The sequence below is a fragment of the Panulirus ornatus genome, chromosome 57, assembly GCF_036320965.1.
Source record: "Panulirus ornatus isolate Po-2019 chromosome 57, ASM3632096v1, whole genome shotgun sequence".
Taxonomy (NCBI): Eukaryota; Metazoa; Arthropoda; class Malacostraca; order Decapoda; family Palinuridae; genus Panulirus; species Panulirus ornatus.
The window spans coordinates 6,294,559-6,320,440 of NC_092280.1; the positions used below are offsets into that span (position 1 = coordinate 6,294,559).

General features: G+C 41.1%; 1 protein-coding gene across 1 annotated transcript in view; it reads left to right on the plus strand.

Moving 5' to 3' along the window:
* LOC139766169 (polycystin-1-like) overlaps window positions 1-25,882 on the plus strand; it is a 303,003-nt gene that overhangs the window by 242,383 nt on the left and 34,738 nt on the right. Inside the window, exons 51-52 of the mRNA XM_071694439.1 lie at window positions 548-632; window positions 22,875-23,056. Of these exons, the coding sequence (XP_071550540.1) occupies window positions 548-632; window positions 22,875-23,056 (267 nt within the window). The remainder of the gene's footprint in view (window positions 1-547; window positions 633-22,874; window positions 23,057-25,882) is intronic.

The window sequence follows — 25,882 nt, forward strand, 5'->3', positions numbered from 1 at the left end:
GAAATAGTGGAAGAATGCTTGGAATGGTGTATGCGAGGGAGGTATGTAGGGACAGGGAGAAGTGGAGACTCTTTTGCCATGGCCAACCCTTGATAGGAGTTCCTGGAGGGAACGGGCATCATATATATGAGATGTAGATCTTAAAATCAGTTGGACTTTGTCAGCACTGAACAGTTCTTTGTGAGAAAATCTGAAAAGATGGACACTAAATCTGAAAATCCATCATGTATCATTTTTTGTAATAGAATCAGATAATCTTCTGTGGTTTCTTCAGTTGGGAGAGGAAATCATCTCTGACCTGAAAACCTCACTTAACTAAAATAACCAAGCACAACTGATTTTAGCTAAATGATTTTTAGTATGATTTGCCAAATTTTGAAAAACTGGAAGTCTTAAGCTAAGTTATTACAAATTACAAGGCAAGGGCTGGTTATAAGATTATTTTGTTTGATTCCTCATGTTTCAGTTTATATGTGATGTTCAACTTTCTGTGTAATGTAACAAAGGATTGTGTATGAAAGTTTATGAAATAATTTTGGAATTCCAGGGATCCAAATGCTTACTATCTGCAGATGAACTTAAAGAATTCTTTCATACATGAGGGAGCTTTGGATGGCACGGACTTCACCAAGGTAATTGACTGCTTGGATGTTTTTGGTAGTTTCATGTTATTTGTTGTTTGTCTATTTATCTATCCTTCTATGTCTGTGATGCCTGCTCCGAACTGAAACTCCCATGAAGATTTTCCCTCAAAGGCTTGGTTCTCTCTTCTTGATGCTACCTTGCTGAAGTGGGAAATGGCAAATATATATGAAAATATATATCCAGGCCCCACAGAACTTTCCATGGTATACCCCAGATGCTTCACATGCCCTGGTTCAATCCATTTACAGCACGTCGACCACTGTATACCACATCGTTCCAATTCACTCTATTCCTTGCATGCCTTTCACCCTCCTGCATATTCAGGCCCCGATCACACAAAATCTTTTTCACTCCATCTTTCCACTTCCAATTAGGTCTCCCACTTCTCCTCATTCCCTCCACCTCTGACACATATATCCTCTTTGTCAATCTTTCCTCACTCATTCTCTCCATGTGCCCAAACCATTTCAAAATACACTCTTCTACTCTCTCAACCACACTTTTTATTACCACACATCTCTCTTACCCTATCATTACTTAATCAAACCACCTCACACCACATATTGTCCTCAAACATCTCATTTCTAGCACATCCACCCTCCTGCGCACAACTCTATCCATAGCCCACGCCTTGCAACCAAACAACATTGTTGGAACCACTATTCCTTCAAACATACCCATTTTTGCTTCCCGAGATAATGTTCTCGACTTCCACACATTCTTCAACGCTCCCAGAATTTTTGCCCCCTCCCCCACCCTATGATTCACTTCCGCTTCCATGGTTCCATCCACTGCCAAATCCACTCCCAGATATCTAAAACACTTCACTTCCTCCAGTTTTTCTCCATTCAAACTTACCTCCCAATTGACTTGACCCTCAACCCTACTTTACCTAATAACCTTGCTCTTATTCACATATATATTTATATAAATATATATATATATATATATATATATATATATATATATATATATATATATATATATATATATATATATATATATTTATATATATATATATATATATATATATATATATATATATATATATATATATATTTTTTTTTTTTTTTTTTTCATACTATTCGCCATTTCCCGCGATAGCGAGGTAGCGTTAAGAACAGAGGACTGGGCCTTTGAGGGAATATCCTCACCTGGCCCTCTTCTCTGTTCCTTCTTTTGGAAAATTAAAAAAAAAAAAAAAACGAGAGGGGAGGATTTCCAGTCCCCCCGCTCCCTTCCCTTTTAGTCGCCTTCTACGACACGCAGGGAATACGTGGGAAGTATTCTTTCTCCCCTATCCCCAGGGAAATATATATATATATATATATATATATATATATATATATATATATATATATATATATATATATACACACATATATATATATATATCAGCATTTTCACTTTCATTTCATATGACTTTATATTCTTTCAGTAATCATTGGCTACTATAAATGTAAAGACTTCAGAATAATTGCCAACCTATCAGATATAAAGAAACATAAATACGTATCTTATAAATAATTAAACAATATAAACATTTCAAAAATCTAAAATATATGACATCATAGTTAAATAAAACATACCAACATCATTATAAATCTCACATCACATCAACATTTGTTTAGAAAAATTCTTGAAATCTACTGGTGTGACAGACTAACTTTGGCACATAGCTACTAAGGTGCATGTAGAATACATACTAATACTTGGAACGGCTTGACGTCATATACAACATCACCAATAAGGACCTCCACTGGACCCCACTTTGGCAGAAATGCAGATACCTTCATACAACATTAGCCACAATACACTGACAACAGTACTCTGTACAAATGAGCAAAATCAATTTGTTATTTTTTGTGTATCATTATCTATTAAATGTATATTATGGCATAAATGCAATTATTATTTACCTCCATACCTCTATACAGTAAAACCAGGAAAACCCGCACTTTGATAATTTGAACTTTCAATACATCTGATATTTTCATTATATTTGAAGTAGAATTAAGTTCCTTGTAAACTTACATCTACAAAATATGATTGCAGCCTAAAGAATATACATAAAATCCATTTATAAAATCGTTCTGGATTTTTATACTACTACAGTCCACAGGAATGAAGTGATTTGAACTGTCAAATAACCTGAACATTTCATAAAAAATTCTCAGTAGAATATCCCTGAACAATTGTGCCATACTAAGATTGGAGGCACACATTTTGTATGAAAATGTACTAAGGAATTAAACAACAAAAACCCTGGTGTTAAACAGAGATATTCATACAAATAATCTGTGTCGTGTAAGGAGTCAGGAACCTAAAACATTTGCAATACAAACTTGCTAAGTTTAATATGGCACCGTATCACCTAAACTAAAAGTGAGGCATTAGATCTATTTATAATATACCATGGTTTCTTTAGCATTAGTTTAAAAATTTTCAGACCAGACACTGATAATTCATATATTTTTTTGGATGATACAAAAAAACATGGGAGATTGTTGCTCAAATTGTTATAACTCAATGCATTTTAAGTTTTCTTAATTACTTAATTATCTTTTTTCATATAGCATTCCATAAACTGCACATTATAATTTTACAGACCCCAATCCCTCAATTTGAAAATCCCCTTACATCTTTTGTATGTACAACACTTGTTGCATGAGAATATATAGTACATATATGGTGAGAAAGTAAAAGCACTCAATATACACTGGAGTATATATATATATATATATATATATATATATTTAATGTATGTATGACTCATGGTGAGGTGCCTGAGGATTGGCGGAATGCGTGCATAGTGCCATTGTACAGAGGCAAAGGGGATAAGAGTGAGTGCTCAAATTACAGAGGTATAAGTTTGTTGAGTATTCCTGGTAAATTATATGGGAGGGTATTGATTGAGAGGGTGAAGGCATGTACAGAGCATCAGATTGGGGAAGAGCAGTGCGGTTTCAGAAGTGGTAGAGGATGTGTGGATCAGGTGTTTGCTTTGAAGAATGTATGTGAGAAATACTTAGAAAAGCAAATGGATTTGTATGTAGCATTTATGGATCTGGAGAAGGCATATGATAGAGTTGATAGAGATGCTCTGTGGAAGGTATTAAGAATATATGGTGTGGGAGGCAAGTTGTTAGAAGCAGTGAAAAGTTTTTATCGAGGATGTAAGGCATGTGTACGTGTAGGAAGAGAGGAAAGTGATTGGTTCTCAGTGAATGTAGGTTTGCGGCAGGGGTGTGTGATGTCTCCATGGTTGTTTAATTTGTTTATGGATGGGGTTGTTAGGGAGGTAAATGCAAGAGTCCTGGAAAGAGGGGCAAGTATGAAGTCTGTTGGGGATGAGAGAGCTTGGGAAGTGAGTCAGTTGTTGTTCGCTGATGATACAGCGCTGGTGGCTGATTCATGTGAGAAACTGCAGAAGCTGGTGACTGAGTTTGGTAAAGTGTGTGGAAGAAGAAAGTTAAGAGTAAATGTGAATAAGAGCAAGGTTATTAGGTACAGTAGGGTTGAGGGTCAAGTCAATTGGGAGGTGAGTTTGAATGGAGAAAAACTGGAGGAAGTGAAGTGTTTTAGATATCTGGGAGTGGATCTGTCAGCGGATGGAACCATGGAAGCGGAAGTGGATCATAGGGTGGGGGAGGGGGCGAAAATTTTGGGAGCCTTGAAAAATGTGTGGAAGTCGAGAACATTATCTCGGAAAGCAAAAATGGGTATGTTTGAAGGAATAGTGGTTCCAACAATGTTGTATGGTTGCGAGGCGTGGGCTATGGATAGAGTTGTGCGCAGGAGGATGGATGTGCTGGAAATGAGATGTTTGAGGACAATGTGTGGTGTGAGGTGGTTTGATCGAGTAAGTAACGTAAGGGTAAGAGAGATGTGTGGAAATAAAAAGAGCGTGGTTGAGAGAGCAGAAGAGGGTGTTTTGAAATGGTTTGGGCACATGGAGAGAATGAGTGAGGAAAGATTGACCAAGAGGATATATGTGTCGGAGGTGGAGGGAACGAGGAGAAGAGGGAGACCAAATTGGAGGTGGAAAGATGGAGTGAAAAAGATTTTGTGTGATCGGGGCCTGAACATGCAGGAGGGTGAAAGGAGGGCAAGGAATAGAGTGAATTGGAGCGATGTGGTATACAGGGTTTGACGTGCTGTCAGTGGATTGAATCAAGGCATGTGAAGCGTCTGGGGTAAACCATGGAAAGCTGTGTAGGTATGTATATTTGCGTGTGTGGACGTGTGTATGTACATGTGTATGGGGGGGGGGGGTTGGGCCATTTCTTTCGTCTGTTTCCTTGCGCTACCTCGCAAACGCGGGAGACAGCGACAAAGTATAAAAAAAAAAAAAAAAAAATATATATATATATATATATATATATATATATATATTTTTTTTTTTTTTTTTGCCGCTGTCTCCCGCGTTTGCGAGGTAGCGCAAGGAAACAGACGAAAGAAATGGCCCAACCCACCCCCATACACATGTATATACATACGTCCACACACGCAAATATACATACCTACACAGCTTTCCATGGTTTACCCCAGTCGCTTCACATGCCTTGATTCAATCCACTGACAGCACGTCAACCCCGGTATACCACATCGCTCCAATTCACTCTATTCCTTGCCCTCATTTCACCCTCCTGCATGTTCAGGCCCCGATCACACAAAATCTTTTTCACTCCATCTTTCCACCTCCAATTTGGTCTCCCTCTTCTCCTCGTTCCCTCCACCTCCGACACATATATCCTCTTGGCCAATCTTTCCTCACTCATTCTCTCCATGTGCCCAAACCATTTCAAAACACCCTCTTCTGCTCTCTCAACCACGCTCTTTTTATTTCCACACATCTCTCTTACCCTTACGTTACTTACTCGATCAAACCACCTCACACCACACATTGTCCTCAAACATCTCATTTCCAGCACATCCATCATCCTGCGCACAACTCTATCCATAGCCCACGCCTCGCAACCATACAACATTGTTGGAACCACTATTCCTTCAAACATACCCATTTTTGCTTTCCGAGATAATGTTCTCGACTTCCACACATTCTTCAAGGCTCCCAGAATTTTCGCCCCCTCCCCCACCCTATGATCCACTTCCGCTTCCATGGTTCCATCCGCTGCCAGATCCACTCCCAGATATCTAAAACACTTCACTTCCTCCAGTTTTTCTCCATTCAAACTCACCTCCCAATTGACTTGACACTCAACCCTACTGTACCTAATAACCTTGCTCTTATTCACATTTACTCTTAACTTTCTTCTTTCACACACTTTACCAAACTCAGTCACCAGGGGAGTGGGGGAGGAATGGGATGTATTTAGGGAATCAGTGATGGATTGCGCAAAAGATGCTTGTGGCATGAGAAGAGTGGGAGGTGGGTTGATTAGAAAGGGTAGTGAGTGGTGGGATGAAGAAGTAAGAGTATTAGTGAAAGAGAAGAGAGAGGCATTTGGACGATTTTTGCTGGGAAAAAATGCAATTGAGTGGGAGATGTATAAAAGAAAGAGACAGGAGGTCAAGAGAAAGGTGCAAGAGGTGAAAAAAAGGGCAAATGAGAGTTGTGGTGAGAGAGTATCATTAAATTTTAGGGAGAAATGGGGAGGTGATAACAAGTAGTGGTGATGTGAGAAGGAGATGGAGTGAGTATTTTGAAGGTTTGTTGAATGTGTTTGATGATAGAGTGGCAGATATAGGGTGTTTTGGTCGAGGTGGTGTGCAAAGTGCGAGGGTTAGGGAAAATGAGTTAGTAAACAGAGAAGAGGTAGTAAAAGCTTTGCAGAAGATGAAAGCCGGCATGGCAGCAGGTTTGGATGGTATTGCAGTGGAATTTATTAAAAAAGGGGGTGACTGTATTGTTGACTGGTTGGTAAGGTTATTTAATGTATGTATGACTCATGGTGAGGTGCCTGAGGATTGGCAGAATGCGTGCATAGTGCCATTGTACAAAGGCAAAGGGGATAAGAGTGAGTGCTCAAATTACAGAGGTATAAGTTTGTTGAGTATTCCTGGCAAATTATATGGGAGGGTATTGATTGAGAGGGTGAAGGCATGTACAGAGCATCAGATTGGGGAAGAGCAGTGTGGTTTCAGAAGTGGTAGAGGATGTGTGGATCAGGTGTTTGCTTTGAAGAATGTATGTGAGAAATACTTAGAAAAGCAAATGTATTTGTATGTAGCATTTATGGATCTGGAGAAGACATATGATAGAGTTGATAGAGATGCTCTGTGGAAGGTATTAAGAATATATGGTGTGGGAGGCAAGTTGTTAGAAGCAGTGAAAAGTTTTTATCGAGGATGTAAGGCATCTGTACGTGTAGGAAGAGAGGAAAGTGATTGGTTCTCAGTGAATGTAGGTTTGCGGCAGGGGTGTGTGATGTCTCATTGGTTGTTTAATTTGTTTATGGATGGGGTTGTTAGGGAGGTGAAAGCAAGAGTTTTGGAAAGAGGGGCAAGTATGAAGTCTGTTGGGGATGAGAGAGCTTGGGAAGTGAGTCAGTTGTTGTTCGCTGATGATACAGTGCTGGTGGCTGATTCATGTGAGAAACTGCAGAAGCTGGTGACTGAGTTTGGTAAAGTGTGTGAAAGAAGAAAGTTAAGAGTAAATGTGAATAAGAGCAAGGTTATTAGGTACAGTAGGGTTGAGGGTCAATTCAATTGGGAGGTGAGTTTGAATGGAGAAAAACTGGAGGAAGTGAAGTGTTTTAGATATCTGGGAGTGGATCTGGCAGCGGATGGAACCATGGAAGCGGAAGTGGATCATAGGGTGGGGGAGGGGGCGAAAATTCTGGGAGCCTTGAAGAATGTGTGGAAGTCGAGAACATTATCTCGGAAAGCAAAAATGGGTATGTTTGAAGGAATAGTGGTTCCAACAATGTTGTATGGTTGCGAGGCGTGGACTATGGATAGAGTTGTGTGCAGGAGGATGGATGTGCTGGAAATGAGATGTTTGAGGACAATGTGTGGTGTGAGGTGGTTTGATCGAGTAAGTAACGATAGGGTAAGAGAGATGTGTGGAAATAAAAAGAGCGTAGTTGAGAGAGCAGAAGAGGGTGTTTTGAAGTGGTTTGGTCACATGGAGAGAATGAGTGAGGAAAGATTGACCAAGAGAATATATGTGTCGGAGGTGGAGGGAACGAGGAGAAGAGGGAGACCAAATTGGAGGTGGAAAGATGGAGTGAAAAAGATTTTGTGTGATCGGGGTCTGAACATGCAGGAGGGTGAAAGGAGGGCAAAGAATAGAGTGAATTGGAGCGATGTGGTATACCGGGGTGGACGTGCTGTCAGTGGGTTGAATCAAGGCATGTGTATGGGGGTGGGTTGGGCCATTTCTTTCGTCTGTTTCCTTGCGCTACCTCGCAAACGCGGGACCCAGCGACAAAAAAAAAAAAAAAAAAAAAAAAAAGATGTTCTGGAAGGAGGTAAATAAAGTGCGTAAGACAAGGGAGCAAATGGGAACTTCAGTGAAGGGTGCAAATGGGGAGGTGATAACAAGTAGTGGTGATGTGAGAAGGAGATGGAGTGAGTATTTTGAAGGTTTGTTGAATGTGTTTGATGATAGAGAGGCAGATTTAGGGTGTTTTGGTCGAGGTGGTGTGCAAAGTGAGAGGGTTAGGGAAAATGATTTGGTAAACAGAGAAGAGGTAGTAAAAGCTTTGCGGAAGATGAAAGCCGGCAAGGCAGCAGGTTTGGATGGTATTGTAGTGGAATTTATTAAAAAAGGGGGTGACTGTATTGTTGACTGGTTGGTAAGGTTATTTAATGTATGTATGACTCATGGTGAGGTGCCTGAGGATTGGCGGAATGCGTGCATAGTGCCATTGTACAAAGGCAAAGGGGATAAGAGTGAGTGCTCAAATTACAGAGGTATAAGTTTGTTGAGTATTCCTGGCAAATTATATGGGAGGGTATTGATTGAGAGGGTGAAGGCATGTACAGAGCATCAGATTGGGGAAGAGCAGTGTGGTTTCAGAAGTGGTAGAGGATGTGTGGATCAGGTGTTTGCTTTGAAGAATGTATGTGAGAAATACTTAGAAAAGCAAATGGATTTGTATATAGCATTTATGGATCTGGAGAAGGCATATGATAGAGTTGATAGAGATGCTGTATGGAAGGTATTAAGAATATGTGCTACCTCGCGCACATGAGGGGGGAGGGGGATGGTATTCCATGTGTGGCGAGGTGGCGATGGGAGTGAATGGGGGCAGACAGTGTGAATTGTGTGCATGGGTATATATGTATGTGTCTGTGTGTGTATATATATGTGTACATTGAGATGTATAGGTATGTATATTTGCGTGTGTGGACGTGTATGTATATACATTGTGTATGGGGGTGGGTTGGGCCATTTCTTTCGTCTGTTTCCTTGCGCTACCCCGCAAACGCGGGAGACAGCGACAAAGCAAGAAAATATATATATATATATATATATATATATATATATATATATATATATATACATATATATATATATATTATTTATTTTTATTTATTTATTTCCCTTTGTCGCTGTCTCCTGCGTTATCGAGGTAGTGCAAGGAAACAGACAAAAGAATGGCCCAACCCACCCACATACACATGTGTATACATACATGTCCACACATGTACATATACATACCTATACATCTCAACGTATACATATATATGCACACTCAGCATATACATCTATACACACATACATAATTCATACTGTCTGCCCTTATTCATTCCCGTCGCCACCCCACCACACAAGAAATGAAAACCCACTCCCCTCGCATGTGCGTGAGGTAGTGCCTGGAAAAGAAAACAAAGGCCACATTCGTTCACACGCAGTCTCTAGCTGTCATGTATAATGCGCCGAAACCACAGCTCCCTTTCCACATCCAGGCCCACAAAACTTTCCATGGTTTACCCCAGACGCTTCACATGCCCTGGTTCAATCCATTGACAGCATGTCGAACCCGGTATACCACATCGTTCCAATTCACTCTATTCCTTGCATGCCTTTCACCACCCTGCATGATCAATCCCCGATCACTCAAAATCTTTTTCACTCCATCTTTCCACCTCCAATTTGGTCTCCCACTTCTCGTTCCCTCCACCTCTGACACATATATCCTCTTGGTCAATCTTTCCTCACTTATTCTCTCCATGTGACCAACATTTCAAAACACCCTCTTCTGCTCTCTCAACCACACTCTTTTTATTACCACACATCTCTCTTACACTATTATTACTAACTCGATCAAACCACCTCACACCACATATTGTCCTCAAACATCTCATTTCCAGCACATCCACCCTCCTCTGTACAACTCTATCTATAGCCCATGCCTGGCAACCATATAACATTGTTGGAACCACTATTCCTTCAAACATACCCATTTTTGCTTTGCAAGATAACGTTCTCGACTTCCACACATTTTTCAACACTCCCAGAACTTTCGCCCCCTCCCCCACACTATGACTCACTTCTGCTTCCACAGTTCCATCCGCTGCCAGATCCACTCCCAGATATCTAAAACACTTCACTTCCTCCAGTTTTTCTCCATTCAAAGTTACCTCCCAATTCACTTGTCCATCAACTCTACTGTACCTAATAACCTTGCTCTAATTCACATTTACTCTCAGCTCTCTTCTTTCACACACTTTACCAAACTCAGTCACCAGCTTCTGCAGTTTCTCACCTGAATCAGCCACCAGCACTGTATCATCAGCAAACAACAACTGACCCACTTCCCAATCTCTCTCCTCCACAACAGACTGCATACTTGCCCCTCTCTCCAAAATTCTTGCATTCAACTCCCTAACAACCCCATCCATAAACAAATTAAACAACCATGAAGACATCATGCACCCCTGCCGCAAACCGACATTCACTGAGAACCAACCACTTTACTCTCTTCTTACTGGTACATATGCCTTACATCCTCGATAAGAAGTTGTCTCTGCTTCCAGCAACTTGCCTCCCACAGAGCATCTCTGTCAACTATGTCATATATATATATATTATTTATTAATTTAATTTTCTAGCTTGAAATGAATGAAAAAAAGAATGTCACATAATGGTTCAACCTCTGGCTATGGGAAAAAGGAAATGTATAATTTATTTTCAGTTTTCTAAATTGTTTCTTACATTTCTCATATGTATATATATGTATGTGTGTGTGTGTATATGTGCATATGTATGTGTATGTGTGTGTATGTGTATATGTATATATATATGTATATTATCCCTGGGGATAGGGGTGAAAGAATACTTCCCATGTATTCCTCGCGTGTCGTAGAAAGCGACTAGAGGGGACGGGAGCGGGGGGCCAGAAATCCTCCCCTCCTTGTATTAACTTTCTAAAATGGGAAACAGAAGAAGGAGTCATGCGGGGAGTGCTCATCCTCCTCGAAGGCTCAGAGTGGGGTGCCTAAATGTGTGTGGATGTAACCAAGATGTGAAAAAAGGAGAGATAGGTAGTATGTTTGAGGAAAGGAACCTGGATGTTTTGGCTCTGAGTGAAACGAAGCTCAAGGGTAAAGGGGAAGAGTGGTTTGGGAATGTCTGGGGAGTAAAGTCAGGGGTTAGTGAGAGGACAAGAGCAAGGGAAGGAGTAGCAATACTCCTGAAACAGGAGTTGTGGGAGTATGTGATAGAGTGTAAGAAAGTAAATTCTCGATTAATATGGGTAAAACTGAAAGTTGATGGAGAGAGGTGGGTGATTATTGGTGCATATGCACCTGGGCATGAGAAGAAAGATCAAGAGAGGCAAGTGTTTTGGGAGCAGCTGAATGAGTGTGTTAGTGGTTTTGATGCACGAGACCGGGTCATAGTGATGGGTGATTTGAATGCAAAGGTGAGTAATGTGGCAGTTGAGGGAATAATTGGTATACATGGGGTGTTCAGTGTTGTAAATGGAAATGGTGAAGAGCTTGTAGATTTATGTGCTGAAAAAGGACTGATGATTGGGAATACCTGGTTTAAAAAGCGAGATATACATAAGTATACTTATGTAAGTAGGAGAGATGGCCAGAGAGCGTTATTGGATTACATGTTAATTGACAGGCGTGCGAAAGAGAGACTTTTGGATGTTAATGTGCTGAGAGGTGCAACTGGAGGGATGTCTGATCATTATCTTGTGGAGGCTAAGGTGAAGATTTGTATGGGTTTTCAGAAAAGAAGAGTGAATGTTGGGGTGAAGAGGGTGGTGAGAGTAAGTGAGCTTGAGAAGGAGACCTGTGTGAGGAAGTACCAGGAGAGACTGAGTACAGAATGGAAAAAGGTGAGAACAATGGAAGTAAGGGGAGTGGGGGAGGAATGGGATGTATTTAGGGAATCAGTGATGGATTGCGTAAAAGATGCTTGTGGCATGAGAAGAGTGGGAGGTGGGTTGATTAGAAAGGGTAGTGAGTGGTGGGATGAAGAAGTAAGAGTATTAGTGAAAGAGTAGAGAGAGGCATTTGGACGATTTTTGCAGGGAAAAAATGCAATTGAGTGGGAGATGTATAAAAGAAAGAGACAGGAGGTCAAGAGAAAGGTGCAAGAGGTGAAAAAAAGGGCAAATGAGAGTTGGGGTGAGAGAGTATCATTAAATTTTAGGGAGAATAAAAAGATGTTCTGGAAGGAGGTAAATAAAGTGCGTAAGACAAGGGAGCAAATGGGAACTTCAGTGAAGGGCGCAAATGGGGAGGTGATAACAAGTAGTGGTGATGTGAGAAGGAGATGGAGTGAGTATTTTGAAGGTTTGTTGAATGTGTTTGATGATAGTGTGGCAGATATAGGGTGTTTTGGTCGAGGTGGTGTGCAAAGTGAGAGGGTTAGGGAAAATGATTTGGTAAACAGATAAGAGGTAGAGAAAGCTTTGCGGAAGATGAAAGCCGGCAAGGCAGCAGGTTTGGATGGTATTGCAGTGGAATTTATTAAAAAAGGGGGTGACTGTATTGTTGACTGGTTGGTAAGGTTATTTAATGTATGTATGACTCATGGTGAGGTGCATGAGGATTGGCGGAATGCGTGCATAGTGCCATTGTACAAAGGCAAAGGGGATAAGAGTGAGTGCTCAAATTACAGAGGTATAAGTTTGTTGAGTATTCCTGGTAAATTATATGGGAGGGTATTGATTGAGAGGGTGAAGGCATGTACAGAGCATCAGATTGGAGAAGAGCAGTGTGGTTTCAGAAGTGGTAGAGGATGTGTGGATCAGGTGTTTGCTTTGAAGAATGTATGTGAGAAATACTTAGAAAAGCAAATGGATTTGTATGTAGCATTTATGGATCTGGAGAAGGCATATGATAGAGCTGATAGAGATGCTCTGTGGAAGGTAATAAGAATATATGGTGTGGGAGGAAAGTTGTTAGAAGCAGTGAAAAGTTTTTATCGAGGATGTAAGGCATGTGTACGTGTAGGAAGAGAGGAAAGTGATTGGTTCTCAGTGAATGTAGGTTTGCGGCAGGGGTGTGTGATGTCTCCATGGTTGTGTAATTTGTTTATGGATGGGGTTGTTAGGGAGGTAAATGCAAGAGTTTTGGAAAGAGGGGCAAGTATGAAGTCTGTTGGGGATGAGAGAGCTTGGGAAGTGAGTCAGTTGTTGTTTGCTGATGATACAGCGCTGGTGGCTGATTCATGTGAGAAACTGCAGAAGCTGGTGACTGAGTTTGGAAAAGTGTGTGGAAGAAGAAAGTTAAGAGTAAATGTGAATAAGAGCAAGGTTATTAGGTACAGTAGGGTTGAGGGTCAAGTCAATTGGGAGGTGAGTTTGAATGGAGAAAAACTGGAGGAAGTGAAGTGTTTTAGATATCTGGGAGTGGATCTGGCAGCGGATGGAACCATGGAAGCGGAAGTGGATCATAGGGTGGGGGAGGGGGCGAAAATCCTGGGGGCCTTGAAAAATGTGTGGAAGTCGAGAACATTATCTCGGAAAGCAAAAATGGGTATGTTTGAAGGAATAGTGGTTCCAACAATGTTGTATGGTTGCGAGGCGTGGGCTATGGATAGAGTTGTGTGCAGGAGGATGGATGTGCTGGAAATGAGATGTTTGAGGACAATGTGTGGTGTGAGGTGGTTTGATCGAGTAAGTAACGTAAGGGTAAGAGAGATGTGTGGAAATAAAAAGAGCGTGGTTGAGAGAGCAGAAGAGGGTATTTTGAAGTGGTTTGGGCACATGGAGAGAATGAGTGAGGAAAGATTGACCAAGAGGATATATGTGTCGGAGGTGGAGGGAACAAGGAGAAGAGGGAGACCAAATTGGAGGTGGAAAGTTGGAGTGAAAAGGATTTTGTGTGATCGGGGCCTGAACATGCAGGAGGGTGAAAGGAGGGCAAGGAATAGAGTGAATTGGAGCGATGTGGTATACAGGGGTTGACGTGCTGTCACTGGATTGAAGCAAGGCATGTGAAGCGTCCGGGGTAAACCATGGAAAGCTGTGTAGGTATGTATATTTGCGTGTGTGGACGTGTGTATGTACATGTGTATGGGGGGGTGGGGCCATTTCTTTCGTCTGTTTCCTTGCGCTACCTCGCAAATGCGGGAGACAGCGACGAGGTATAAAAAAAAAATAAAATAAAAAAATATTATTTAATTTTGCTTTGCCGCTGTGTCCCGCGTAAGCGAGGTAGCGCTAGGAAACAGACGAAAGAATGGCCCAACCCACCCACATACACATGTATATACATACACATACACATCCACACAAGCAAATATGCATACCAATACATCTCAACATATACATATATATACACACACAGACATATACATATATACACATGTACATAATTCATACTGTCTGCCTTTATTCATTCCCATCGCCACCCCGCCATACATGGAATAACAAAGCCCTCTCCCTGCATGTGCGCGAGGTAGCGCTAGGAAAAGACAACAAAGGCCACATTCGTTCACACTCAGTCACTAGCTGTCATGTAATGATGCACCGAAACCACAGTTCCCTTTCCACATCCAGGCCCCACAGAACTTTCTGTGGTTTACCCCAGACGCTTCACATGCCCTGGTTCAATCCATTTACAGCACTTCGAACCCAGTATACCACATTGTTCCAATTCACTCTATTCCTTGCAAGCCTTTCACCCTCTTGCACGTTCAGGCCCCGATCACTCAAAATCTTTTCCACTCCATCTTTCCACCTCTAATATGGTCTCCCACTTCTCCTCGTTCCCTCCACCTCTGACACATATATCCTCTTGGTCAATCTTTCCTCACTCATTCTCTCCATGTGACCAAACCATTTCAAAACACCCTCTTCTGCTCTCTCAACCACACTCTTTTTATTACCACACATCTCTCTTACCCTATTATTACTTACTCGATCAAACCACCTCACACCACATATTGTCCTCAAACATCTCATTTCCAGCACATCCACCCTCCTCTGCACAACTCTATCTATAGCCCACGCCTCGCAACCATATAACATTGTTGGAACCACTATTCCTTCAAACATACCCATTTTTGATTTCCGAGATAATGTTCTCAACTTCCACACATTCTTCAACGCTCCCAAAACTTTCAACCCCTCCCCCACCCTGTGATTCACTTCCGCTTCCATGGTTCCATCCACTGCCAAATCCACTCCCAGATATCTAAAACACTTCACTTCCTCCAGTTTTTCTCCATTCAAACTTACCTCCCAATTGACTTGTCCCTCAACCGTACTGTACCTAATAACCTTGCTCTTATTCACATTTACTCTCAACTTTCTTCTTTCACACACTTTACCAAACTCAGTCACCAGCTTCTGCAGTTTCTCACGCAAATCAGCCACCAGCGCTGTATCATCAGCGAACAACAACTGACTCACTTCCCAAGCTTTCTCATCCTGAACAGACTGTATACTTGTCCCTCTTTCCAAAACTCTTGCATTCACCTCCCTAACATGTTAACCCAATCCATAAACAAATTAAACAACCATGGAGACATCACACACCCCTGCTGCAAACCTACATTCACTGAGAACCAATCACTTTCCTCTCTTCCTACACATATACATACCTTACATCCTCAATAAAAACTTTTCACTGCTTCTGACAACTTGCCTCCCACACTATATATTCTTAAGACCTTCCACAGAGCATCTCTATCAACTCTATCATATGCTTTCTCCAGATCCATGAATGCTACATACAAATCCATTTGCTTTTCTAAGTATTTCTCACATACATTCTTTAAAGCAAACACCTGATCCACACATCCTCTACCTCTTCTGAAACCACACTGCTCTTCCCCAATCTGATGCTTTGTATATGCCTTCACCCTCTCAATCAATACCCTCCCATATGATTTCCCAGGAATACTCAACAAACTTTTATATTTTTTTTATTATACTTTGTCGCTGTCTCCCGCGTTTGCGAGGTAGCGCAAGGAAACAGACGAAAGAAATGGCCCAACCCCCCCCCCCCCCATACACATGTATATACATACGTCCACACACGCAAATATACATACCTACACAGCTTTCCATGCCTTGATTCAATCCACTGACAGCACGTCAACCCCGGTATACCACATCGCTCCAATTCACTCTATTCCTTGCCCTCCTTTCACCCTCCTGCATGTTCAGGCCCCGATCACACAAAATCTTTTTCACTCCATCTTTCCACCTCCAATTTGGTCTCCCTCTTCTCCTTGTTCCCTCCACCTCCGACACATATATCCTCTTGGTCAATCTTTCCTCACTCATTCTCTCCATGTGACCAAACCATTTCAAAACACCCTCTTCTGCTCTCTCAACCACGCTCTTTTTATTTCCACACATCTCTCTTACCCTTACGTTACTCACTCGATCAAACCACCTCACACCACACATTGTCCTCAAACATCTCATTTCCAGCACATCCATCCTCCTGCGCACAACTCTATCCATAGCCCACGCCTCGCAACCATACAACATTGTTGGAACCACTATTCCTTCAAACATACCCATTTTTGCTTTCCGAGATAATGTTCTTGACTTCCACACATTCTTCAAGGCCCCCAGAATTTTCGCCCCCTCCCCCACCCTATGATCCACTTCCGCTTCCATGGTTCCATCCGCTGCCAGATCCACTCCCAGATATCTAAAACACTTCACTTCCTCCAGTTTTTCTCCATTCAAACTCACCTCCCAATTGACTTGACCCTCAACCATACTGTACCTAATAACCTTGCTCTTATTCACATTTACTCTTAACTTTCTTCTTCCACACACTTTACCAAAGTCAGTCACCAGCTTCTGCAGTTTCTCACATGAATCAGCCACCAGCGCTGTATCATCAGCGAACAACAACTGACTCACTTCCCAAGCTCTCTCATCCCCAACAGACATCATACTTGCCCCTCTTTCCAAAACTCTTGCATTTACCTCCCTAACAACCCCATCCATAAACAAATTAAACAACCATGGAGACATCACACACCCCTGCCGCAAACCTACATTCACTGAGAACCAATCACTTTCCTCTCTTCCTACATGTACACATGCCTTACATCCTCGATAAAAACTTTTCACTGCTTCTAACAACTTGCCTCCCACACCATATATTCTTAATACCTTCCACAGAGCATCTCTATCAACTCTATCATATGCCTTCTCCAGATCCATAAATGCTACATACAAATCCATTTGCTTTTCTAAGTATTTCTCACATACATTCTTCAAAGCAAACACCTGATCCACACATCCTCTACCACTTCTGAAACCACACTGCTCTTCCCCAATCTGATGCTCTGTACATGCCTTCACCCTCTCAATCAATACCCTCCCACATAATTTACCAGGAATACTCAACAAACTTATACCTCTGTAATTTGAGTACTCACTCTTATCCCCTTTGCCTTTGTACAATGGCACTATGCACGCATTCCGCCAATCCTCAGGCACCTCACCATGAGTCATACATACATTAAATAACCTTACCAACCAGTCAACAATACAGTCACCCCCTTTTTTAATAAATTCCACTGCAATACCATCCAAACCTGCTGCCTTGCCGGCTTTCATCTTCCGCAAAGCTTTCACTACCTCTTATCTGTTTACCAAATCATTTTCCCTAACCCTCTCACTTTGCACACCACCTCGACCAAAACACCCTATATCTGCCACTCTATCATCAAACACATTCAACAAACCTTCAAAATACTCACTCCATCTCCTTCTCACATCACCACTACTTGTTATCACCTCCCCATTTGCGCCCTTCACTGAAGTTCCCATTTGCTCCCTTGTCTTACGCACTTTATTTACCTCCTTCCAGAACATCTTTTTATTCTCCCTAAAATTTAATGATACTCTCTCTCCCCAACTCTCATTTGCCCTTTTTTTCACCTCTTGCACCTTTCTCTTGACCTCCTGTCTCTTTCTTTTATACATCTCCCACTCAATTGCATTTTTTCCCTGCAAAAATTGTCCAAATGCCTCTCTCTTCTCTTTCACTAATACTCTTACTTCTTCATCCCACCACTCACTACCCTTTCTAATCAACCCACCTCCCACTCTTCTCATGCCACAAGCATCTTTTGCGCAATCCATCACTGATTCCCTAAATACATCCCATTCCTCCCCCACTCCCCTTACTTCCATTGTTCTCACCTTTTTCCATTCTGTACTCAGTCTCTCCTGGTACTTCCTCACACAGGTCTCCTTCTCAAGCTCACTTACTCTCACCACCCTCTTCACCCCAACATTCACTCTTCTTTTCTGAAAACCCATACAAATCTTCACCTTAGCCTCCACAAGATAATGATCAGACATCCCTCCAGTTGCACCTCTCAGCACATTAACATCCAAAAGTCTCTCTTTCGCACGCCTGTCAATTAACACGTAATCCAATAACGCTCTCTGGCCATCTCTCCTACTTACATAAGTATACTTATGTATATCTCGCTTTTTAAACCAGGTATTCCCAATCATCAGTCCTTTTTCAGCACATAAATCTACAAGCTCTTCACCATTTCCATTTACAACACTGAACACCCCATGTATACCAATTATTCCCTCAACTGCCACATTACTCACCTTTGCATTCAAATCACCCATCACTATAACCCGGTCTCGTGCATCAAAACCACTAACACACTCATTCAGCTGCTCCCAAAACACTTGCCTCTCCTGATCTTTCTTCTCATGCCCAGGTGCATATGCACCAATAATCACCCACCTCTCTCTATCAACTTTCAGTTTTACCCATATTAATCGAGAATTTACTTTCTTACACTCTATCACATACTCCCACAACTCCTGTTTCAGGAGTATTGCTACTCCTTCCCTTGCTCTTGTCCTCTCACTAACCCCTGACTTTACTCCCCAGACATTCCCAAACCACTCTTCCCCTTTACCCTTGAGCTTCGTTTCACTCAGAGCCAAAACATCCAGGTTCCTTTCCTCAAACATACTACCTATCTCTCCTTTTTTCACATCTTGGTTACATCCACACACATTTAGGCACCCCACTCTGAGCCTTCGAGGAGGATGAGCACTCCCCGCGTGACTCCTTCTTCTGTTTCCCATTTTAGAAAGTTAATACAAGTGCTCTGTAATTTGAGCACTCACTTTTTCCCTTTGTCTTTGTACAATGGCACTATGCGAGCATTCCTCCAATCCTCGGGCACATCACCATGAGTCACACATACATTAAGTAACCTTACCAACCAGTCAATGATACAGTCACCCCCTTTTTTAATAAATTCCACTGCAATACCATCCAAACTTGTCGCCTTGCCAGCTTTCATCTTCCGCAAAGCTTTTACTACCTCTTCTCTTTTTATCAAATCATTCTCCCTAACCCTCTCACTTTGCACACCACCTCGACCAAAACACCCTATATCTGCCACTCTATCATCAAACACATTCAACAAACCTTCAAAATACTCACTCCATCTCCTTCTCACATCACCACTGCTTGTTATCGCCTCACCACTTGCCCCCTTCACTGAAGTTCCCATTTGTTCCCTTGTCTTATGCACTTTATTTACCTCCTTCCAAAACATCTTTTTATCCTCCCTAGAATTTAATGATACTCTCTCACCCCAACTCTCATTTGCCCTCTTTTTCACCTCTTGCACCTTCCTCTTGACCTCCTGCCTCTTTCTTTTATACATCTCCCACTCATTTGCATTATTTCCCTGCAAAAATTATCCAAATGCCTCTCTCTTCTCTTTCACTATTAATCTTACTTCTTCATCCCACCACTCACTACCCTTTCTAATCAACCCACCTCCCACGCTTCTCATGCCATAAGCATCATTTGCACAAGCCATCACTGCTTCCCTAAATACATCCCATTCCTCCCCACTCCCTTTACGTCCTTTGTTCTCTCCTTTTTCTATTCTGTACTCAGTCTCTCCTGGTACTTCCTCACACAGTCTCCTTCCCAAGCTCACTTACTCTCACCACTCTCTTCACCCCAACATTCTCTCTTCTTTTCTGAAAACCTCTATAAATCTTCACCTTTGCCTCCACAAGATAATGATCCGACATCCCTCCAGTTGCACCTCTCAGCACATTAACATCCAAAGGTCTCTCTTTCACATGCCTATCAATTAACACATAATCCAATAACGCTCTCTGGCCATCTCTCCTACTTACATACGTATACTTATGTATATCTCTCTTTTTAAACCAGGTATTCCCAATCACTAGTCCTTTTTCAGCACATAAATCTACAAGCTCTTCACCATTTCCATTACAACACTGAACACCCCATGTACACCAATTATTCCCTCAACTGGCACATTACTAACCTTTACATTCAAATCACCCACCACTATAACCCGGTCTCGTGTATCAAATCTACTAACACACTCACTCAGCTGCTCCCAAAACACTTGCCTCTCATGATCTTTCTTCTCATGCCCAGTTGCATATTCACCAATAATCACCCATCTCTCTCCATCCACTTTCAGTTTTACCCATATCAATCTAGAGTCTACTTTCTTACACTCTTGTCACATACTCCCACCACTCCTGTTTCAGAAGTAGTGCTACTCCTTCCCTTGCTCTTGTCCTCTCACTAACCCCTGACTTTACTCCCAAGACATTCCCAAACCACTCTTCCCCTTTACCCTTGAGCTTCGTTTCACTCACAGCCAAAACATCCAGGTTCCTTTCCTCAAACATACTACCTATCTCTCCTTTTTTCTCATCTTGGTTACATCCACACACATTTAGACTCCCCAATCTGAGCCTTCGAGGAGGATGAGCACTCCCCGCGTGACTCCTTCTTTTGTATATATATATGTATATGTATATGTGTATATGTATTATCCCTGGGAATAGGGGAGAAAGAATACTTCCTACGTATTCCCTGCGTGTCGTAGAAGGCGACTAAAACGGGAGGGAGAGGGGGGCTCGAAATCCTCCCCTCTTGTTTTTTTTTTAATTTTCCAAAAGAAGGAACAGAGAAGGAGGCCAGGTGAGGATATTCCCTCAGAGTCCTCTGTTCTTAACGCTACCTTGCTAATGCGGGAAATGGCGAATAGTTTGAAAAAAAAGAATATATATATATATATATATATAGAGAGAGAGAGAGAGAGAGAGAGAGAGAGAGAGAGAGAGAGAGAGAAAGAAGGCATATGATAGAGTTGATAGAGATGCTCTGTGGAATGTATTAAGAATATATGGTGTGGGAGGCAAGTTGTTAGAAGCAGTGAAAAGTTTTTATCGAGGATGTAAGGCATGTGTACGTGTAGGAAGAGAGGAAAGTGATTGGTTCTCAGTGAATGTAGGTTTGCGGCAGGGGTGTGTGATGTCTCCATGGTTGTTTAATTTGTTTATGGATGGGGTTGTTAGGGAGGTGAATGCAAGAGTTTTGGAAAGAGGGGCAAGTATGAAGTCTGTTGTGGATGAGAGAGCTTGGGAAGTGAGTCAGTTGTTGTTCGCTGATGATACAGCGCTGGTGGCTGATTCATGTGAGAAACTGCAGAAGCTGGTGACTGAGTTTGGTAAAGTGTGTGAAAGAAGGAAGTTAAGAGTAAATGTGAATAAGAGCAAGGTTATTAGGTACAGTAGGGTTGAGAGTCAAGTCAATTGGGAGGTAAGTTTGAATTCACCTCCCCAACAACCCCATCCATAAATGAATTAAACAACCATGGAGACATCACGCACCCCTTCCGCAAACCGACATTCACTGGAATGAATCACTTTCTTCTCTTCCTACTCGTACACATGCCTTACATCCTCGATAAAAACTTTTCCATGCTTCTAGCAACATACCTTCCACAGAGCATCTCTATCAACTCTTATCATGTGCCTTCTCCAGATCCATAAATGCTACATACAAATCCATTTGTTTTTCTAAGTATTTCTTACATACGTTCTTTAAGGCAAACACCTGATCCACACCTCCTCTACCACTTCTGAAACTACATTGCACTTCCGCAATCTGATGCTTTGTACATGCCTTCACCCTCTCTTCCACCTCTGATATATATATCCTCTTAGTCAATCTTTCCTCAGTCATTCTCTCCATGTGTCCAAACCATTTCAGCACACCCTTTTCTGCTGTCTCAACTATACTCTTTTAATACCATGCACCTCTCTTACTCTTTCATTGCTTACATGATCAAACCATAGGATTGAACAGAGTGAGCTGTAGTAATAGGTTATGATGGGTGGTAAAATGTTGGAAGAGGGTAATGAATCTGAGTAATTTGGTTTTGTACAGTGTAAGGGAGGAATGTAATTGAGTTCTTGGTGAAAATAAGAAGGAAAATCGTGGCAAAGAACTTGAAAAAAAAGCACTGGATGGCATATTCCTGCTCTCTCTCACCTATGAGTGTGAAACATAGACATGAAATAAAGCAGACAGTTCTAGGATACAGGCTGCTGAAATTAGTAGCTACAGGGATGCTTTTAGTATCAGCAGTTGAAATAGACTAAGCATGCTTAAGTGTATAAGAGACTTTGGTTAAGCAAAATTTCATGATGTGGTTTAGTTATGGGAAGAACATTCATGATAACACAATGGTAAAAAGTGATTATAGGATCAAGACAAAAGTGATAAGATTAAGGGGAAGACAGCCAGCATCCTAGAAAGTAGAGTGTATGGATTACATCATCAAGAAGACCCTGGAAGTTGAGGCAGGGGAGAGGGATCATGCTAGGGAAGTTTGTTTGGATAGGACAACAATGGGACTTTTATGCCAGAGCCACCTTACAAAGAGGACTTCCCAAAAGTTTCGAGGTTTCAGAGGTTTATATATGGTAGACAGATAGATTCTGGTTCAGACATGCAGTTTTTCATAACTATCCTTTTGTTCATAGGTCACCGACACTAGCCGCTTATGGTACTACTTATACAATGGACTACTAAGTGACTTAAGAGCACAAAGGCACTACAATGGAAAATCACCATATGGGTTAAGAGGATTTCTGAATGATCAGTGTAACCGTATCTTGGGTTATGCCACCATTAGACAAATCCGTATCAAGGAGAAGACTTGCAGGTAACTAATCTGCCTTTTCATTGAAATACATGGGAATGTGAAATGTCTTGGATAAACCATGGAAAGTTCTGTGGGGCCTGGATGTGAATAGGGAGCTGTGGTTTCAGTGCATTACACATTACAGCTAGAGACTGAGTGTGAATGAACATGGCCTTTTTAACCTGTTTAACTGGCACTACCATGCTGAAGCAGGGGGTAACAATGCTGTTTCCTGTGGGGTGGGGTAGCCCCAGTAATGGATGAAGGGAAGCAAGTATGAATATATACAAGTTTATATATGTATATATCCATGTATGTGTATGTATATGTATGTATATGTTGATATGTGTATGTATATGTATGTATATGCGCATTTATGGGTGTTTATGTATATATATGCGTATATGAGTGGATGGGCCATTTTTCTTCTCTTTCTTGGCACTACCTTGCTGTTGCGGGAAATGGTGATCAGATGTAATGATGATAAAAAAGCATGTAACTATGATAAAGGGTAAGTAATGCAAAAATAGATGCTGTCAAGTCCATTTGAGTCACTCAGCAGTTTAAGATTTTCGGTCATCATGCATGGTAAAATATTTTGTAGTACTGGTTCATATATGAAGACGGTTATTCTAGTATAGAAAGCTTCATGGTTGTACTTGTATCTAGTTATATAGATACTTTGTATTTTAAGGTAGGCTCTATACTATCTGCAGAATGAGGACTTGTTAGTGTATATGTATTGTTTAATAGAAAACCTCTGATTATTACAAATTTAGTATGATGTATTTTTTTTTTTTTTTTTTTTTTTTAAACTATTCGCCATTTCCCACGTTAGCGAGGTAGCATTAAGAACAGAGGACTGGGCATTTGAGGGAATACCCTCACCTGGCCCAATTCTCTGTTCCTTCTTTTGGAAAATTAAAAAAAAAAAAATGAGAGGGGAGGATTTCCAGCCCCCCGCTCCCTCCCCTTTTAGTCGCCTTCCACGACACGCAGGGAATACGTGGGAAGTATTCCTAATCCCCTATCCCCACGGATAAGTATGATGTATGATGTATATAATTACCAATTTGTATTTGTGGAGAGGGAATGTAAGATCTTTAAGGCCTCCATCCCATAACCTCAAATTTATTATACACTTTTTTTAAAGTGACTATTGTATTTACCTCCAATGCATTTTTTTTTTTTTTAAGTCTCAAGTTTCAAACAAAAGTTCATACTGAGTCCATGTCTAAGATAAAGCATTAAAAAGGAGAGAGATAAAGAAGTAACAAGAGAAAAAGAATCTAAAATTTTTGAGTGAGTGGAAGACCTGCCATACACTTTATTGTGACATGCCACCATTGTAGTACAGTATTACATGGTACAAAGCAACATGCCACCATTTTGTGCCCCCATTCAAATTCCAGCTGACACTTTTTCAAGACTTATCCATAGATGTTAGCATTAATCTAGTAGCACTGCTGTAAAAAATATTACACATCATACATACCCCTAAATTGTCTAAGGGAGTGTAATTGCATCACTAATTAAGAAAGCTCAGTGTACTGAGTCTCTATTATGAACACATTTACTGTAAAAGAGGCCACATCTCTTGCATTAATGTCTAGATTTTTAATGGAAATAGTTATACTTCCCACGTATTCCCTGCGTGTCGTAGAAGGCGACTAAAAGGGGAGGGAGCGGGTGGCTGGAAATCCTCCCCTCTCGTTTTTTTTTTTTTTTTTTTTTCAAAAGGAAGGAACAGAGAGGGGGGCCAGGTGAGGATATTCCCTCTAAGGCCCAGTCCTATGTTGATAACGCTACCTCGCTAATGCGGGAAATGGCGAATAGTACGAAAGAAAAGAAAGTTATTTTATCATGTTTTCATGTAATGTCCTGTCTATGTAAATAATAAGTAGATATGTAACATATATAGAATATAGAAAATATGTAAATTATGTTAAAAATGTAAATAAGTATGGGATGTGAGATGTCATGTCTAAGAAAAACATAAAGTTTATAATGTATTAAGGTGTATGTAGAATAGAATTACATATGAAGAATATTGCCTTACCACCTAATTACATAAATAAATAGGGCCTGACATTCTTTGTTCCAACACCCTTCCACACATGTGTGAAGGAAGTTATAATAATTTTTTTTTGGTATTTTTATCAGCATTTGATATAAAGATATTTTGTAAGGAATTTTTCTTCCATGGGGTAAATATCGTTTCAGTAGAAATGTACAATGAAAGGATTGAAAGGAACTCTGTGGGTTGTCTCTGTATTAGCCTTTGGAAAAAGTGAGATATAAAGATTCATATGTATTAATATGAATCTTCATGTGGCATTATCAGACTCCTCTTGTATGTGGTTATGCCTTAGTGAAAAATAACCTTGGGTTGCATGTGTCATCTTCATACAATGAAGTAAAGTACAACTTATTTGAAGAACTTTTTACTTCAAAGAGAGTTCAGCCTTGCCCTGCTACTGATTGTAGTGTAGCCTTGGGATTCTTCATGTTTTGTGCTGGAGGTGAGGAGGTTTGTGAGGGGGTTTTGGGAATTACTGTTTAAGAGGTTGCTTCATTTCATATATTTTTAGTCTTTAATGGATGATGGTTATTTGCAGTGGAGATGATACCACTGAGTGCACTTAGAATATGGTGGAGTAGTGCTTTATGGTGATAGGTATTTGGCATTGTGCATGGAGGTATACTGTTAGACAAGGATTAGTGTTAATGCCACTGGCTTTCATTAGTAGTTTGGAGATGCTGACTAGGCCATCATCTCTTAGCAGTGAAAAATGTGTGTGAATGTGTGAAGTGTTTGAATATGACACATGGGTCTGACACAGCAGC